This window comes from Callospermophilus lateralis, chromosome 8 (assembly GCF_048772815.1).
Source record: "Callospermophilus lateralis isolate mCalLat2 chromosome 8, mCalLat2.hap1, whole genome shotgun sequence".
In the NCBI taxonomy this organism is placed as follows: Eukaryota; Metazoa; Chordata; class Mammalia; order Rodentia; family Sciuridae; genus Callospermophilus; species Callospermophilus lateralis.
The window spans coordinates 111550656-111570413 of record NC_135312.1 but is presented as its reverse complement, the minus strand read 5'-3'; the positions used below and the strand labels follow the sequence as shown (position 1 = coordinate 111570413).

Sequence of the window (19758 nt, the reverse complement as noted above, 5' to 3'; positions counted from 1 at the left end):
AATTTGATTTTGAAGATTTTTGGACTTATTGGTATATGTAGACAGTGGTGGTGGTGGTAGAAATACAACTTTATTTCTTCTATGGCAATTAATTTGTTTAGGTTTTATTTTTTCGAATAAATTATTGAGTATTTTAATTCTCACCAGTGTATTAGGCTCTTCAAATATAATGACATAGAATTGGACACACTTGTCTCCGTTAAATTCTTCTATGTACTTATGCTTCTATTTGGGTTTTTTAAAAATATTTTTTAGATGATGATGGACCTTTATTTATTTATTTATATGCAGTGCTGAGAACCGAACCCAGTGTCTCATACATGCTAGGGAAGCACTCTACCACTGAGCCACAACCCCAGCCCTCTTATTTAGTTTTATATAAGGTTTCACCTAAAATAATCTGTTTATTTACTAATTCTATTTTTTGTTATTTTCTACCAACTTATTTTCCTTATATGTTGAACAAATTATTTTTGTTATTTCTGTACTAGAAGAAAATGGAAATCTGAGGAATTATGAGTTAAACTTTGTCTATAAAAAGTGAAGCAGTTTGTCTATAAGAAACAGGCACATAAGAACAATAGTTATTTTTTTCTTGAAGACTGTCACTATATTTTTATGCTGATAAAGATCATTTGATACAGAGGAAATTAAATGGTGCAAGAGAATGGTTAATCATGGGGGCAAAGTCCTTGAGTAGGCACACATACATGGCAAGAGTAGGCTGATGTCTCATCATTTTAATAGGAGGCAGAAAGCTTTTAAAATGGAAATGTATTATTTGGTCATCACTGATGGCCTCCTTGAGGCATGTGGTCATAGATCACTAATGAATCCAGCTAGCACAGCTGTTTTACTCAGGTAATATTTGTAGCTTAGGTATAGATATGACATAGGCAGTGTAGGAGATTTGGGTTAAACCTCTGGTTGAAGTTGTACCAAACAGGTTGAGAGGGACATATACATGAAATTCTGAGTAAAATTTTGAGTTTCATATGGTAAGCAAACTTTTTACAACACCTTTTGCAACACATAAAGGATAGCATAAATTCTTTAGATTTCAATGCTCATTAAAACTGCTAATGGTTCCTAACTTAAAACACAGAGGCTGAAACCTTGCTAGGCAAATTAGTATGGGCTATCTTACTTTCTTGTACTAGCAATATCTTTCTTCTTTTAGAAAGCATATTAGAGTCTCTCCGGGATACTAGTTTATTTTTTTTTCCTTTATTTAAGTTTACAAAATACATGCTTATAGAAAAGTAAAACATTATAGAAATATATAAAGCAGACCATGAAAATTTCCCAATTCTACTCCTTCACAAAGCCACTGTTAACAACCTGGCGCTACTTTCCCATTATTTTTTAGTGTTCATTATTTTACAAAAATGCATATACAACTTCCTTTTACATGAGCAAACTTTGGACATCTTGCCCTAGTAAGTCTAGATGTTCCTCACTCTCTTCATGAATACAAAGAAATAAGTTGGAGGATTGTATCTATTAAACTAGCTCCTTAATGATAGGGCATTTGGGTTAGTTTTAATATTAAAGAACAAAGGTGCAATGAACTTCCTTGTGTACACTTGTCAGGTTACTCCTATTAGGCCGTTTCCTAGAAATGAAGTTACTGGGCCAATGATTCAAATATTCTCAATAAACACAAAAAACTACACTTCTAAAGATTGTTACAATTATACTCCCACCTACAGCATGCAAGATGGGATATGTAAAGTCTGGAAATGTTTGAACTCATGGTGCAATTTTTTAACTTGGGAAATTTTTTAAATTGATTGTTCTTATAACAATCTTCTGACCATAGGTGAAGTGGGACAAATCTTGACTGATGGGGAATCAGGACCTCAAGGGCAGGATTTATAAAATTTGTTATTTACCAGGAGATATAAGAATTAGAAACTTTAAACACCTTCCTATACAATCTCCAGAAGATTGTACCCCTTGCTACTGCTTTAAGTATCTTCAGTGGTATCTCCATAGTTATTTCCTTAAGTTTCTATTACAATACTGGTATCCTACTGCTTGTGGAATAGAATCCAAACTCAGACCATGAGCTTTTCCTAACATGAACCAGCTTTGTATCCCATTAGTCAACTGTGACAGACAATTCTGTCCCAGAGTACACCACTCAGGTTCCCGCATCTGGTTTCATCCAGTTAATGCCTCAGCTTAGAACACTGTTTCCTTTGCCCTCCTTGACTTCAAGGTCAGTTCAAATGGTCCTTCCTCAATGAAGTCTTCCCCAGTCCTCTCTGGGAAAGATAAACAGCCTTTTACTCAGTGTGCCTCCAGTATTACACCTACACCTGTATTACAGCATTTCTGTAAGCTAGCGAAACTGGAAGTTTTGGAGATAGATAAATCTTATCTTTCCCTGAACAGTATCTACTGCTGAATTCTAAAGAACAAACTCAAAAACTGCTTTTGAAATGAACATATATAAATTAAGACTGAAACTTTTAAATCCCAAATTATCAGTTTTTAAAGGATTGTAAAAAACACCTGCTCCCCTCAAAACGTGTTGTTATAATAGACAATTTTTAAAAGAGGCTTTTTAATAAAACTATCAAGAATTTTGTCTTTAGAATAGTCATGTCTAATAAATCTCCATGTGCTTGATATTTCCATCTTACTGTCTAGGATCACAAAATGTTTATTTTACAAATAAAAACACCGGGGGGGGGGGGAATAGGGGACAGTTTATTGTAAAATATTAAGCAGCAATGATTCCAGTAAATGAGTTTCTGCTTTATATTCCCGCCAGAACACAAAATGACCGATATCCTCATCAATGCCAAGCTTAAAAAAAAAAAAAAAAAAACCACCATGAAGACAATGCCACATTAAAATCTCTTTCGCTTGATAATTTCTGGTTTCCAGCTGACTGGATGAGTTTCTTCTGTCTAAAAGTAAAAAATAAATTGAAGTGCTATTAGTTGAATTCATGTTTACCAGAATTCCTTTTTAACAAAAATAATGTGTTTATTCCAAGTCATATTATTTTCACTACATATTTAGCAGGTTATTAATGGTTTTAGGAATAGCTAACAAACTTTAGGCATTATCCAAGTATAACAAAGAGTGAATAGATTCATTAAAGATAAATTTGTAGTTTCTCATCCAAAATAAAATTTTCATTTAGCTACAGTAGCATGAAGCTTGTGATTCTAGAATAAATTTGCACGCAATTTAGTATTTGTTATTATTAGTGTACCATTTTCCCAGTAACTGTAAAAATGAAAGTTGGTATAAAAGTAAAGTAATATATTCAGGGTTGGGGTTGTGGCTCAGTGGTAGAGCGCTTGCCTCACATGTGTGAGGCACTGGGTTCAATTCTCAGCACTGCATATAAATAAATGAATAAAATAAAAGTCCATCATCAACTAAAAAAAATTTTAAAAAAACTGAAGTGATATATTCACTTAAATCAATGAAAATGATACAGAAATCTAGGAGCAGACACTATTCAAGATGACAAATACCTTAATACCATAATCAAGACCCTTGCTAAATTGCTATAGTTGTTATTTTACTTTAAATGTATGTAAAACAATGAACTTACTGCCGTATCATCCTCTCTGTACACTTTAATGGTTTTATCAGCTTCAGCTGTTAATAATCGACTTTCAGACTGATCAAAAGCACAAGCAAATATTCCTGATTCACTGTCCAAAGACCCAGGCTGCACAGCTGCATGAACTCTCTGAAAATTGTAGCCAGTTCTCCAATCCCAAAGATGCATAGTGCCATTGTCAGCTTAAAGGAAAAGATCTAGTTAGTTACGTTTGGTATCCCTTGACAAACAATTAACCTAAACTTCTCTTAATATTGCTTTGTCTACTTTCATCTGTTTTTAATTTTATCATAGATCTTAAAAAGCATCACAAAATTTGACAGTCAATTCCAGAATACTCAACCAAATATTATGCAATTCTCATCATAAACCTGTCTCTAACTTAGATTTATCACAGGGGAACTTAAAGTGAGCTTAACTGTGAAATATACTACATATATTCTGAATAAGAACAAACACGTACAGATCCAAATATACCCTCTTCAGGCAAGTTCTGGTATAATACTTATCTCTGACGACTTAGAAATGTTCATTCATTGACTAAAAAATAAAACAATGAACTAAACACATTTATTATAAAAATCTTATGTTACCTCCAGATACAAGCACTCCATCGGAATTTACTGTCAATGTGTTAATAATAGCATTATGACCAGAAAGATTTTGAATAAAACTTCCATCAGGGAATTTCCACTGCTTTATGTTATCTGGAGAACCAGATGCAAACGTGTAACTAAAATAAAAGCAAAATAAATTAATGGTAATGTAAATCAAGCTAAACAAAATGGTGGGTTTTAAAAAGCTTAGTTAACTTCCCATGCACATTCACTGATACCTGTAGTTTTAGCACTCTTTTTTGTTCTGGAGATTGAACCCAGGATGTGTGGTTTTACCACTGAACTATATCCTCTGCCCTTTTTATTTTTTCAGACAGTGTTTCAACTGGGTTGCTAAAGTTGGCCTCAGACCTCCCACTTCTTCAGCCTCCTGAGTAGCTGGGACTATAGGCGTGTGCCACCATGCACCCAGCTCAATTTTAGCAAAATATTAGTGTCATATCAACATGCAAAAATATCAAGGTACTTGTTTCAAGTTAAATGAATTTTTCAAATTTTATGTTTTATTCTTTCATTTTCCTGAAGCTGTACATCAAGAGTAATAAATATGCAAATACCTAATTTCACAAAAAAGGCAAAAGAGTGAGCAACAATTTTGGAAAAAGGAAGAGAAAGAAATAGTGAGAGAAGAGGAGAAAAGAAGTGAAGGACAGGATGAAAAGGAGTGAAAACAGAGAAAAGGGAAGAAAAAGGGAAGGACAGGAGAAAGGAAGAGTTAGAAAAGAAAGGGAAAAGAAAAAATATAAATACAAACAGAAGAATGTCAGGAGTGATCTGATATGACGAACACTAGGATGTGATATTCTTCGCCATTTCTGTGGATATCTTGACTATAATGTTCATGGTTCTTACTTTCTTGAACTTCTTAAGAATTAAATCATTCTATGTGTTTCTCAAGTCTAATATCATTTATGTGCAAAGCACGCCCAGCCAATGTTACTTTCTATTTTGATATGCACCTTTTGTCCATAATATACTTATATTGTCTAACTTGATAGTATTTGTGACTGTATAAAAGGCTTTCCTCATCTTATTTAGGGCATAAAGCAAAATAATTAACATAAGAAAAACTGAAGAAATGCATGTCCACAAGTGAAACAGGACTGATGGTGACAGTGGCTACATGACTGCCAAAAGCAGTGCTCAAGTTGTTATTTCAGTACTATACTAAGGCATAAAGATGGAAGAGAAGATAATGAAAAAAAAAAAAAAAAAACACACACACACACTTACTGTCGTGGATGTAAAACCACAGCCCTGACTGATTTCTTATGATTTGTTAATGTCACTCTTGTCTTTCCAGCCACCAGATCCCATAATCGTATTGTAGTGTCATGGCTTCCTGTAATGGAAATACACACAAATCCAAAACATAAACCAAGAAAAAGAAGCAAAAGTGATATATGACAACATATGAAGCATTCTTCTACAAATATATACATATTAAATAAAAGTCTTATCATCTCTTGGCTAATTTCATCATAGTTCCAAAACTCAAGGTTGATTTTAAATGTTAATTCTTTTAAAATGCAATACAATTCTTGATTTGCTATCAACTGAAAGCTACTGCAAATACAAATAACAGATACAACAAATACTTAGTTAATAAAATGTTAGGTGAAGGAATTATTTTCTAGTTTTAATGATCCACTGTTAACAAATACAAGGTTTACATCAGTTCTAAAGGTTATTGATCTCAGAGTATTTTTGTCTTCTAACTTTAATTTCCTAGACTAATAATTTTGGCACTATAAAATAACACTAAAAAGTTTTCTAGTTGGATGTTACAAAATTCTGTGTATGAACTACCCTATAATATGTAAAAAGTATGAAGTAAAAAACAACTAGAAGAAGTCAATAAGAAATTTCAAATTCCTATGATTAAAATATATAATACAAAAATATCACAAACACAATAAAAAGAATCACAATGAATGAGAAGTATATGTACAATTATAACATATTTGATATGAACAGACTATAAATATGCAAAGTATCTTATCATACCAGTAATAATTTGTGGTTCTGCAGCTTGACACCTCACTGTAGCAACTGCATTTGTATGTCCAGATAATGTGTGTACACTGGCTTTAGTTCTCACATCCCAAATCTATAAAAATATAATAGATATACTGTTAAAAAGAACAGGTATTCATATCTCAGGCAGATAACCGGATCAATTCGAGGCTGGGAATTTACTAGATAACTGTGCTTCAATATCATAAAGGAAATGCTTACAAGAAGGATAATGATTTATAAGCTAGGCAGGGAATATAACTAGAAAACAGCTGCAAAGGGAAAATAAAAAGCTGAAAGATAAGGGTAAGGAAAGACTAATGGGCATAATGAACTAATGAATAAAAAAGATAATGGACAACAGTTGTGACAAATGGGAAAATGAGAATGTAAGGCCAAAGAACTGAAGCCTAAGGTGGTTAAAAAAAAAAACAAAAAAAAAAACCCACAAGTCAAGAAAAGGAGGGACTAGGGTATTGACAAATCAAGCAATTATTTTTAATGCTCTATCAAATAATATAAGACTGATATCAAATATGTATATGACAAGATGCAATACATTTACAAACACACAGCTTTATCTCATTTACCCGAGCAGTTGAATCTCGACTACAGGTTACCAGCACATCGATTGTTGGATGCAAATCCAAACCATATACTGCACTTAGATGTCCATGATAATGCCTTATAACCTAAAAGATAAGGCAATAAAGTTAAATTTTCTAAAATTAGAAAAATAAACAGTAGCTCATAGTATTTTCAATACTTAACTCTAAGAGTACCTTATTATATTCAAGATCCCAGCATTTTACTTGTTTGTCTTCTCCACAAGAAAACAGGTATGGGCTCCTTGTGCTTACTATCACACCTCGCACTGTACTGATATGCCCGGTCAACGAGAGTTTTAACTTGCCACTGGCCAGGTCCCAGATCTGCAATCAAAGAATATTTTTTCATTTTGTTGGTTACCCCAAAGCAAATATTTAGAATCCTAATGTTAAGTCCCCAAATATATACACACATATACATACAAATTAAAAATTTGAAAAATGATCCTTTCCAAATAAAAGAAAATGTAAAAGGCATGCTCAAACTGTCAAACTAGAGAAATGTTTGCAATAGAGGTAAAGGCTAATATTCTAAACAATATGTAAAATATATCATTGATAATAAAAATATGAATAACATGGTATTAGGTTGGCAAAGGACAACTGAAAAAGAAAAACTGAACACAAATAAATGAAAATTTGTATAGAAATTTTGTATGAACTACTTAAAAAAAGATTAGATACCCATTTTTTACTTATGTTATTAGATAAAGAAATACAAAATTGATGGACTGGAATGGATTCTCTGAAATACGCTGCAAGTCATTTGGGAAGTAATTTATACTTTGGGTATCCTCAAAAATACTTGACGTTCCTATTTCTGGGAATGTACCATAACAAAATAAAATACAGAAAAACATGTATGCATAAAGGCTAACTACAGCATCACTTTTAAATATATATATATTTATTTATTTTTTAGTTGTAGTTGAACACAATACCTTTATTTACTTATTTTTATGTGGTGCTGAGGATCGAACCCAGGGCCTCACACTTGCCAGGTGAGCGCTCTCCTGCTGAACCACAACCCCAGACCCATACAGCATCATTTTAATAATAAAAATCATCAAAATAAAAGCTTTAATGTTCAACAATAGGAAAACAGACTATAGAATATCAAAATTATATATTATGTAACCATTTAAAAAGATACAGACTTTTTATAATATGGCTTTGATATAATGTTAAATGAAAATAGATACAAAGTTATAAATATTTTTAAAAAGATACATATTTATACCTTAACACCCTGAAAAAAGTCCCTGAAAAAAGTTCAGAAGTAAATGTACTGATGTATATAAACACAGAAATAAATGCTTTTTAAAATTAAATTTGTCTAAATATCTGATATTTGTAGGATTATCTGACAATATATTTTAGAGTGAGCAACTGTGTGGTTCTTTCACAGTTCTCTAAATTTTCCACATGTTCTATAAATTAGCCTGGTTTAATTTTGTAACCAGGGGAAAAATCTTAAAGTATTAAGGAATTAGGTTATTATGATTAGGATAAAACCCCTATTGCTTAAATGTCTCTTTTCAAATAGATATTTATTTCAAACTATTACTATTACAGACTACATGCTGAAGTCCAAGAAATGAAGGCTTGCAATACAATTCCTTGCCATAGGAAATAATTTAAAATAGTTTAAACTTCTGCAACAAACACAAAGTCCTGTTTATCTTTTCTTTTTATTACCTTTATAGTTCTATCAGCAGATCCAGTAACAAACCACTGATTTCCAGGTTCCACAGCAATACATCGAACCCAACCAAGATGCCCACTGATAACCTGAATAAGAAAAAGTAAAATAGGCAGAATCATCTACACATTAGTCAAAATGTATTCAATTTTAACCACAACCTGGGTTTGAACTGCAGCATCTTTATATGTTTACAAGATTATCTGACAATATATTTTAGCGTGAGCAACATTAACTTATCTTAAATAGATGAATGGGTACATAATTGCGGTACATCTATACAAAGGAATAATAGTCTTCAAAAGAAAAAAAAAGGAATGCTTTACTAACACACACAATAACTTGAATGAATCTCAAAGGCAAAGAATGAAGAAAGAAAGACAGTCTCAAAAAGTACATAATGTATGATTCCATTCTGACACTGTAAAAAAGACACAAGTACAGTGATAGAAAACATATCGGTGATTGCCAGGTGTGGAGGAGGGCATGATGAAAAGAACAACACAGTGGTGTTTTGAGCTGATGCAGATTATGGCAGTGGTTACCCAAACCTATATATCAGTTAAAATTCAGTAGACCTATACATCAAAAGAAAAAAGTCTCTTACAATGTGATCATTTGAAAAATAAGATCATGTTGGCTGTACATTTCCTATTATATAAATTTTATCATTCTGAGTTATTTTAATTTATTGCAGTTGAAAGAATAATTAGTAGGTATAAAAACTCACTAATAAGGTGTTTATTCCTCAGCCTTCATGTTAAATACTTCAAATATTTTCCTATATTTATTTTGCCTGCCCTACGCATTTAGTAGCCTTCTGTCAATATTTTATACTGCACTTTACAAAAAATACTAGTATACCTTTTACCCAAGGAAATCTCAAGATATCTTTTAACAGTGCAAAAGCCCCTTCTCATCCCACCGCAGATCACTCTACTGTTTTCATATTCATTCCTTTTCCTTTTTCTATTCTTCAGCTCTCATCAAATGGAAAGCAATGATATTGTACATAGTGGAATAAAATCTAGATTTGCTCACCCTATAGAGTTTCCATGGTGGGTGCCACTGGGGTTTTGGCATTGTAGGTGCTTTTTTGGCCATCAGCGCAGAGTTCTTAGTATTGCCAGTTTCCATAACCATCTAAATATGGAACAGATTACGTTATCAATAAAGAAGTCATATTTAAAGTTTGGTTTTTAATTAAAAGATGGATTAAAAGGGGATTTATGAAAATTTTTCCCCTTAAATGAGAGAAAAACACCTAACATATTCAACTGAAAAGTCAGTCTAAGACTCTTATTTCAGAACTTTATTTTCTGTATGTTCATTTTTAAAAGCAAGTAAAAAAACCTCAGAGAGGCAGAGTATTAGTTAAGAGCAGACATCATTCTGGGTTCAAAACTCAGCTATGCCATTTTCTAGCTGACTGACCTTATGTAAAAATTCTTTAACTTATATGTGCCCATGCTGAAAAATGAACAGCAAAATGCTTTTATCATGGGTTTCTATTCATCTTTAAATACAAGCACTTAAATACTATTTTAAAGGTAAACTACTGATACAGATTGAGCATCCTTAATCCATAAATCCAAACTACTCTGAAATCGAAATTGAATTTAGATTTCAAAATTTTAGATTAGGGATGCTCAACAGGTAAAGGCTACACAAATATTTCCAATCCAAAGTTTGAAATCTGAAACATTCTGGTTCGAAACACTTCGAATAAGGGCAACTCAACCTGTACCACCTATTGTTAGTGTACATTAATTTAAAAAAAAAAGAAGAAGAACATAAAATTCTGCCCTCAAGAAGTTTAAATTATATCCTCCCGAAGATGTAGAGAGCTTGAACACAGAGACTGCTCTAAATGAGAATGAAGAAAACATGTGGTGTGAGCATCACAAATTCATTCACTTCATATGAAACAGAATCCATAAAAAACTGATGAGTTCGATTCTTACACTGAAAAAAACAAAAACAAAAATATAATATAGTTGTAAAGCCCATACTTACGTCAAGACACATAATAGCTTCACATTTTCTGTTATTTTTTTTCTACAACTATTTTCACTAAGAGCAATTGTTGTTTACTTACAAATAAACCAATTTCTACACTCTCATTTATAAAATGCTAGTTGTAGAGCCCAAGAATATTACCACACTATTAGCACTCAGCTATAAGCACACACCAATTTAAAGTTCAACTGAAAGAAGACTTTCATAATTAGCACATAGTAACGCAAATTTCAGGATAATACTTCCTGTATTTTTAATACTGCATAGTAAATACTAAAATCACATTGTCTTAATCAAAATACGTATTACATGCAATGTGCAAGTAGATATGGATTTAACAGGATTTCAAATTCTAAAACATATGTTAATTTACTAAAACCCAAAGTTTTAGGGCAAAGAAATATTAATGACTATCTCAAGCTGCTATTTATAGGCACAAATTCCAAGAAAGTGTTAATTTCTCTAATAGTTAAAGGAAAACTTTTGGAATAAGGGTAACAAGGTAACATTCCAAAAGCTAGAAACCTGTTTTGCTATATGACAGAGAATCTTACTGAATTCATCACTGTAGGTTGTGAACGGTCAGAAGCCCCAGGATGTCGATATTCTGTTCCACCAGGCGCAGTACGATTTCCCTCAACTCTGAGGCAAAAGAAATATTATGAAAGTAATTAATACCTCAGTCACACGACTTGAGGCAAAAGAAATATTATAAAAGTAATTATTGCCTCAGTCACATGGTCAGTTTAAATTTTTGTGAACAGTGCCAAAATAAAATACACAGTTATAAACAACTCTGAAAAAATGTAAATGGTGAAATATATTTTCAATCTTTGTAATTATAAGCATAACATCTGATACCTGGCCTGGGAAGAAGGTAATGCCACTGCCAAGGACTGTGCAGCTGATTCGCTGGGCATTCTTTGGACCTTAGTATCTGCTGTCAAAGCAACTCCTATTAAAAATAAAATCAGTTCTTCTTAGTGGTTATTTTTGTTCTCATTTATATATATTTAAAATAAATTGTTCGAGAAAAAGACACTAGTTGGTGATCTCCAGGCAGTGATATTACAACAATTTTGATTAAGCCTTGCTTTCTTTGTTTCTAAATTTGATCTAATTTAAGCAGCTTGGTATTAAAATAGCCCAATTTCGTAATTTAAATTATTAAAATTCAGATATTACTTTCAAAAGCAAAAAAATTAAGCAGCTACTCAAAATACTAATGTTTCTAAGAATGAAAGTTACTATAAGATGCACCCAATCCCCCCGCACTTTCCATTCTATACATACCACGCACTGTCTGTTCTCCACCCTGTCCATATCATCTATGTGCCAACTCATCTACACACCTACAAACACACACACTGTAATTTTTAATCATACCTACTTCTGTACCAACACTTTTATCATTTTTAATGTTTACATAGTTGCATGTCTGTCTAAATCACTCAGGTAAAAAACTTAGGTCTAGAACTAGAGCAGTCTTACTGCCTTTGAAATTCTAGCATGGTGCCTAAAAATATGTAGCAATAAAATAAGATTATTTCCAATACATAAAAGTTTACTTACCAGGTCCTGGTGGATATGGATGTGTACCTGTAACCAAATACTCAACTTCTTGTCCTAAAAAAGAAAAAAACAACAAAAAAGAAAATAAATGTATTGATAGTGAATCTATCTTACATTCAAGTACGATCTTTTAGAATATATCAATAATATTAAGTTACTAACTGGATTTTTCCTCTCCCAACTAAATTTAAGTCTCAAAAATAAGGAAAGTTCATCAGTTTTGTTTTGACCTCAATAAACCATATACTTGGTTATTTCCTTGTCCATTAGCTGGTAAGAGATCAAGAAAGCTCATGCATTTGCTAAACAGCAGTGTTGTTTCTGTTTTTCATTTGTTTGTTTTTGCAGTGATGGGGATTGAACCCAGGGCCTTGTGCATGCATGGCAAGCACTCTACCAAATGAGCTATATTCCCAGCTCTCTAATTTTAATTTATGTAGAATCTTAGATGCTCTTTGTTCATTACAACTTCAATACTTAATTTCATCTTTCTGAATTATAGCTAAGATAAATGATCTTCCTACAGGTTAGAAATATTCTTCAATTTTCTCCATTAGTCTCCATTGTGACCTTCTGCACATCCAACAAATTTCTGCCATCATTATATGCTTTTATTTCCCATTAGAAAAAAAAATGATCAATCAATAATCTAAGCTACTACTCTCATGGGCAAGTCAAAACTTCCATCTTAATACTGGTATAATACTGTGTGACCATAATAAAGGCTTTCAGAAGGAGCACTAATAAGACATTTGTTTTTATATTTAAAAAATTCACATAAGTCCTGTCATTTCTGATTTACACTATACTTACCTTGATTGGCAGGATATTGTTTATGACCGTATGAATCCGTTGCATTCTGAGGGCCTTTCTCTTTAAGATTTTCTTTTGAAGTAGGCATATGCAACACAGGACCGTACTCATTACGGAGCTTGATTGCCATTTTTCGTTTGTGACTATTTAAAAATTATAAACATAAAATATATCCTTAAATACTTTAAATATTTCATCAATGTGTTTATGAAAAGCTAGTAAATAAGTACTTTAATAGCTTAGGCTTGTGTAATCATGTAGAAAAAGTTTCTAATTAGATTTTAAAGTTAAATAGTAGAGTCAAAAATTTTCAAGTGCATTTCCACACCATATAAATTTATTTTTTGTATCACAGTAACATTCATTAAACTTGAGTAATATTTTAGTTACTTAAAAAGACAAAACCTTTCATGATTAATTCCCAAGGATCCAAATAATTAAAGATATACAGAAATTAATATATCCTTTAAAAACCTCAGTCAATATACTTTATTTCTAATGTCTAAATCTAAAAATAGTTTAAACCATCTGTACCAAACTTTACTAGATGTGTCTAAAGAGTTTAGTTAGAACTAATCAAAGCACTTAATGAGTTCAATATTTTAAAAAGAAATGCACTTATATTACTTTTATAGTCCACCTTATAAGTTAAATGTAAATGCTTGTTTGAGGAATTAAATAGATTTTAACAGAAGGGTAAAGGGCAAAGAAGGAACACTGCACATAATGCAATCCCAGACTGGAGCTGGAGATGTAGAACCAAAAATATGCCACCACTCAAAAATCTTCATCATACTAACGAGAAAAGATGGGAGTAGAGGTACTGGCCAGGTACAATTTCAGCTCAGCAAGGCTCTGAGAGCAGCGGGAAGCTGAAAGCACATACAAAGTGATTGATTATAAGATAAAATACCTAAAAGGGGCTCTCCTAATTACTGGATATTTGTAAAATGCAATTAATTAATTTTGAGATTTTATTGTAAAAGGTAGAAGAAGTTAAATCAGCTGAAATTATGCAAGAACATCATTTCTTATTGGATAGATAACCTATGTGTATTAGTATTTTAAGACCTTTAAGGGTCTTCCTCTCCTTGCTTTCTTCCCTCAATATCAGAATTTTAAATATTTTAGAAACTGAATAAGAACTATACCTACCTCTCTTCATCCAAAGGCACAGGTTTTCCATTATCAGCTACAAACATGTCATGGGTTCTCTTCAGTGACCTGAACACAAGTGTGTGCACAGAATGTTTCTGTACTTCCTAGGAAGAAAAGAGTATAAATGCACATTTAGGAACAAATTACCCATATCATAAATTAAGCAAAATTACTTTTACATTTTACATGTTTCAATATGTAAAAAAGTTTTATACATATTGAGTGCATCGTGGCTATTTGTAGCAAGCTACAGGAGTCAAGTTCAGAAAAGAGGAGAAAGTTCCTCTTTGGCCAGAGCCCTAAGTATAGCAATTGAGTCATGTCTGGGATTAGTAATTTATTCAGTGAATATTTATTGAGTTTGTACTTATATATCTAGCAGGTATTGTGCTAGAAGTTACCCAGAGAACAATGAAAAGGTAATAATGGTCCCTGTGTTCAAAAGAAAACAGACAAATAAAAATAAGCAAAATAATTCAGCATTTTGAAAAGTACTATGAAGACAAATAAGGGGCTAACTCAGGGAACACAGGAAGAACTCAATATAATTGAGATATCTCTTAGATGATATTTAAGTAGAAAAGGAGAAGTCCCTGCTGAAAGGACAAAGGGATTGTAAAATTACAGTATAGACATAAGAACAATCAAGGCAGACTGCAAAGGTGCTCAACAGTTGAAATAAAGTAAGAAACACTGCACAACTGTGTACACTGGCTGAGAGGGTGGGTTGTCCTATAAGATGAAGCTGCAAGGGTAGGTGAAGTTCAGATCAGCTCAGGTCTTTCAGACCATTACACAGCCAATATTTTTGTTTTACCAACAGAGTCAAAGGAATTCCTGCAAAACATGATCAACTCACATTTCAAAGAGAACAAATTATAGGAGAACAAAAATGGAAGAAGGGAGATGAGCTGGAAGCTAATGCACTAATCCAGGCAAAAGATGAATAAAGCTAGTCTGAATTAAGGTAAATGCAGGATATGGAGACGAGTGGATGGAATCAATATTTGAGATAAGACAAACAAGATCTGTTTGTCTGAATGGGAGTTCAAGCTAGGGAAAAGATGTAAAATTTCAAGAATGGCAGGCTCCTGCAGTACAGCTGAAATGAGAGACATAAAATCTGAATGCAAAAATTGAGAAGATCTCTAGTCTTTAGGACCCCTGCAGTACAGCTGAAATGAGAGACGAATTGAACGCTAAAATAGAGAAGATCTCTAGTCTTTAGGACACAATCACTTGACACTCGCAGTACCAGTGGTCAAGCATCATCAGAAGGCAGTGCTGGATCCCAAGGGTCAAATAAGAATTGGATGAATTATCTCTGGCTTTCCGCCCAGACAGAAGCAGCGACTCGGATTCTCATTTGGCTTCCCTCCCTCCCCAGAAAATCTTAAAAAGAGACCACTCGGCCTCGGTCAAAACGTCTCCCCTCGCAGCCTCTTCTCGCCCCATATTCCCAGCACATTCCATCCCCTATGAACAATGCCAAAGAAAAAAAGCCCAGAGATTAACAAACAACTCTTGAGTCCCAAGTGTCACTTTACCTCGACCATGACGCTTCCGTTTATCTGACCCCTTTGGCAACCAAGAAACACTTATCGCCAACGCAGAAACAGCCGCCACCACTCTTCAGCCTCTTCCGGAATCCGGAGCCCTGTCGCCGGACGTGACGTAAGCTCGCGCACGCGCGCTAGTAACGCGCCGGCCTTCTGGGGTCGAGAGGCGGGTCTTCCTCTTCGGACCCGCCTCCGGGGCGGGGTCTAGAGCCTGTGGGCGGAGACTCTTGGAAGCGCCTGGCGGGTTTCCCTCTTCCTTCTTGAGAATCTTCCCCCGCCCATCCCAGGGCCAATAAAACCCAAAAAACAATGTTTTCGGCCTTACTCTCCCTTCATGTCTTGGCTTAGAGACTTGCTTGATGGTGCATTTCTCGGAAATTTAACGCTTTTAATTAACAGATCTTAAGAAATCAGTTGTAGGGAGAATCAGAACAGCGAACCTTTGTGGGTTCAAAGGTCTTGCTGCCTTTGGGGTCTCTTTGGCGATGGTTCCGCTACTTGGCTGGCAGACTGTTTTGGTATTGGTGACTAAAAGCAGTTCCTCTGACGCAGTGCAAAAGCACTTCTTGAATAAAAGTTGCAGAATTGTTTTTTCCAGTTTGAGAAATTTTGACGTGTAGGTGTGAAAAATAATCTCATTAACAGCATATGGCAAAACCCCAAATTTATTTTCTGCTGCATAGATTTCTTTTAATATCTCAAGAATACAAAGTCTTGGTCATTTCCTAGTTGTCTGCTGGTTAATATGGTATCAACAATTCCAGGACACAGCTTTTCAAAGCTGGTGGGAGAAAGACAATCAGAGATCATAGCTATTTTTATTTAGAGGCATCCTGATGCCAAGTACTGGTATTTTTGTTTTGTTTCCTACCTAGATAAGATCTGGAGTTTATGATCAATTATGTGCAATTGTTTTTCTGTGTAAAAAGAAAAAAAATGATGCAGTTGGGCATTTGCAAACTTAAATAGACAAACATTTCACTGGTCCTACTTCTTCCTTAACTATGATAAGTTTCAGATCTTGTCACCAGAAAATACTGCTTGTACTTTGAAAAGGAGGAAAAAATCTAATAAAAGTATAGTAATGTCAATCAATGATCTCATTTAGAAATTCATGATTTTTAAAATTTTTTAAAAGCATGAAAGCCATATTTTTATTCGAAAATACAGTCATCTCTGAATTTAAGTGTGTTTGACCTATTATTTTCTGTAAAAGTGATCAGTGATAGTAGACCTTGCAAGAAAATGCCGTGATTATAAAATGCATACTTGGAGAATTAAATCATTTTACTTTACCTATAGACAGTAGTAACTGTAGAAAATAACACTATTTTATTTTAGTTTTTTTAAGAACATGGTTTTAAATGTCAATAAAACCTATAGAAACAGTAATATATTTATGGTAATATAATAACTGTCTACTTGTGTTAAACTGTTAGATTTTTATCATTCTGGAAACATTTAAGTTATAAACCCAGACTCAGAAAAATATTCTAATGATTGAAGTAAATTGCACCAGACTTTGATCTTTTAAAAACTCTTGAATTTATGAATTGTTTCATGCAAGTTTATTTTAGAGTTCATGTAGCCCTATTATTTTGTTCTGGGATTCATGAATTACATATATCATAGGCAAATTTTGTATTTCTATAGGAAACTTGTTTGTGTTTGTTTGTCTTCCCGTCCCAAGGGATCTATAAATTTCATTGGATTTTCCAGGGAACCCAAGCCTCCAAAAACATAGCTAGAGTGGCTGACATTGTGAGTTTCCTTATTTGACCAGTAGATGTCCCTACTACTCTTCATACTGACTCAGAAGACTTTTTTTTTTTTCCTTAAAGCAAATATGGCAAATAATTTAATGTAAATAATAATATCTTATCTATTTGTGTGAAACTATTGGTATAAATTTTAAGAAAAGTGTTCTCAGTCAACCTATTTTTTAGTATCAATAAAAAATTTGTTTTTCTTCAAAGATTATGTCTTCTGCTCTTGAGCAGTGTTAGGTTATGTGAGTGTAGATTTGATTGCAGTATCAATACTTTACACATCTTTATAGGAAATGTTTTCTGATTATCATATCTGTAAAATTATGAGTTTATAATTTCTTCTTGTTGTTTCTAATCCAAATAGTTTAGGTCCAGAGTTTCTGTTCTGAGCCATTGTATATCTATATGGATAACTTGAGGGCTGGGATTGTGGCTCAGCGGTAGAGCACTCCACTACCTGGGTTCCATCCTCAGCACCACATAAAAATAAAGGAATTGTGTTTGTCCATCTACACCTAAAAATAAATATTTTTTAAAAAGTTGAAAAAAACAAAACAAAACTTTGTACTGGGGAAGACCTTCTTGAGCTAGACCCAAATTCAGGGATCCTAAGAGTATTTACAATTTGGTATCATAATTATTTTTTAAATACCATATGGTACATGTTTATATGTACATAGGAGAGAGAGAGCATAAAGTCAAAATATAAATGAAAATTGGGAACAAGTTTGCAATGTATATGTTAGTCTAAAGGATAATTTTATTTTTATAAATAGAACTGTTTTAAATCAAGAGAGAAAATGAACAACCTAATAGACAAAGCACATTGACAAGCAATTAATCATAAAAGAAATATTGGGGTCAATAAATACAAACAAGAAAGATCCTCATTATGCCTCATAATTAAAGAAGTGCTAGTCATACAACAATGTGATATTCTGTAACACCTAATGGATTAGTTCAAATTTTAAAGTTTACAAGTCTCAGTGTTGTAAAGGATGAGGGAACAACCTAAAGATTGATTGGTGTACAAATGGAGGCAAATTTTTGATATGCAATTTAGCAGTAAATTAATCAAAAATTTTTACATGCCTTTTGTCCCAAAAGATTAACTTCTAAAAATATAGTTAGATGTGTGTGTGTCTTCCTAGAATTAGGCAGTTGTACATACACAGTGTTCATTTTGCTGGGGTAGGAACAGTATATCAATAAAAGAGATCAAACAAGCTTTGTGCATAACAGGAAGAAACTGCCCATCATAGTAGGCAGGGATATTAAATTTGGAGCCAGAATGTCATTCTTCAACACCTCTCTGCAACTTACCAGCAGTGTCATCTTGAATGATTTTCTTTTGCATGCCTCAATTTCCCATCTGTAAAATGGAAATACTACTACTATGCTACCCAATAACATCGCTGGAGAAATTAAGAGTAAAGTACTGGCAAAAGTGTCTGGCACATAATTAATTGCTCCATATGAGTTAGTTTTATTACAATCAGAATTCTATTTCTTATTAAGAAGAAAAGAACTGCAGAAATGGAAGCTAGAAGTGAGAGGTCAGTACTTCCACACAGGCAGCTTTTATTTTCATTCTGAACTAAACTTAAAGTAGGCCTTAATTCTTTCAAAAGAAAACCTGGTCCACAAACTCTTAGCAAAATAAATTGGAATATTGAAGAAATCACAGGGAATTGACGGAGGATTCTAAATCTTGTACTCTGCCGTGTTTATCCCCCGTGTTAAGCCTCTTTCCCCAGCTTATCTTATTCGTTGACCCATGTACCATCTCCCTTACTTCTATAGACATGGTGGAGATTTTTTTATGCCCTTTGCCCCCTTCTCTAATACAGTTTCCATGTTAACCTTTCTGGTTTTCTTAGATTCATATCTGGGTTCAATTTTTTTTTTTTTTGGAACTGAGAATTGAATTCAGGGTGTTTAACCACTGATCCACATCCCTAGACCTTTTTATTTTTTATTTTGATATTAGGTCTTGCTAAGTTGCTTAAGACCTCCCTGAGTTGCTGAGGCTAGCCTTGAACTTGTGATCGATCCTCTTGTGATCCAAGTTGTAGGTTTAATATTTTTCTAAATAGGTGTTTGTTTCCTTTCTCGTTTATATGACCATTTGTCCTTTTTTATCTATACAGCTCCATGTTTTCTCATCAAGCTGTAACTTTTTATAAAAACTTCATTAAATCTTTGATGAATCTTGAGACTATTTTACAGAAAATATTGCTAATTTAATTGAAAAAATAGTTATCAAATGATGAAAAGTTTTTAATATGAATGTTACTGAAGCACTCAAAATAAAATTAAATATTTCATTTCCC

At 33.2% G+C, this 19758-nt stretch overlaps 1 protein-coding gene across 3 annotated transcripts; it reads right to left on the bottom strand.

The window, feature by feature from the left end:
* Positions 1 to 1231: 1231 nt before the first annotated feature.
* Plrg1 (pleiotropic regulator 1) lies at positions 1232 to 15753 on the bottom strand. Of its 3 annotated transcripts, none has more exons than XM_076863922.2 (15): positions 15645 to 15753; positions 14091 to 14201; positions 12940 to 13082; positions 12127 to 12180; positions 11416 to 11509; positions 11109 to 11196; positions 9577 to 9678; positions 8532 to 8624; positions 7008 to 7157; positions 6816 to 6917; positions 6217 to 6319; positions 5443 to 5551; positions 4186 to 4325; positions 3581 to 3774; positions 1232 to 2921 (listed from the first exon to the last, which is right to left on the bottom strand). In XM_076863922.2, exons 2-15 carry the CDS (start codon positions 14123 to 14125, stop codon positions 2862 to 2864), a joined length of 1467 nt encoding a protein of 488 aa, XP_076720037.1. In that variant the 5' UTR covers positions 14126 to 14201; positions 15645 to 15753; the 3' UTR covers positions 1232 to 2861. The 3 variants fall into 3 exon arrangements, with proteins under 3 accessions (XP_076720037.1, XP_076720036.1, XP_076720038.1); XM_076863921.2 differs by having other exon boundaries at positions 14095 to 14201; XM_076863923.2 differs by lacking the exons at positions 14091 to 14201; positions 15645 to 15753 and adding an exon at positions 13740 to 13797.
* Positions 15754 to 19758: the final 4005 nt, after the last annotated feature.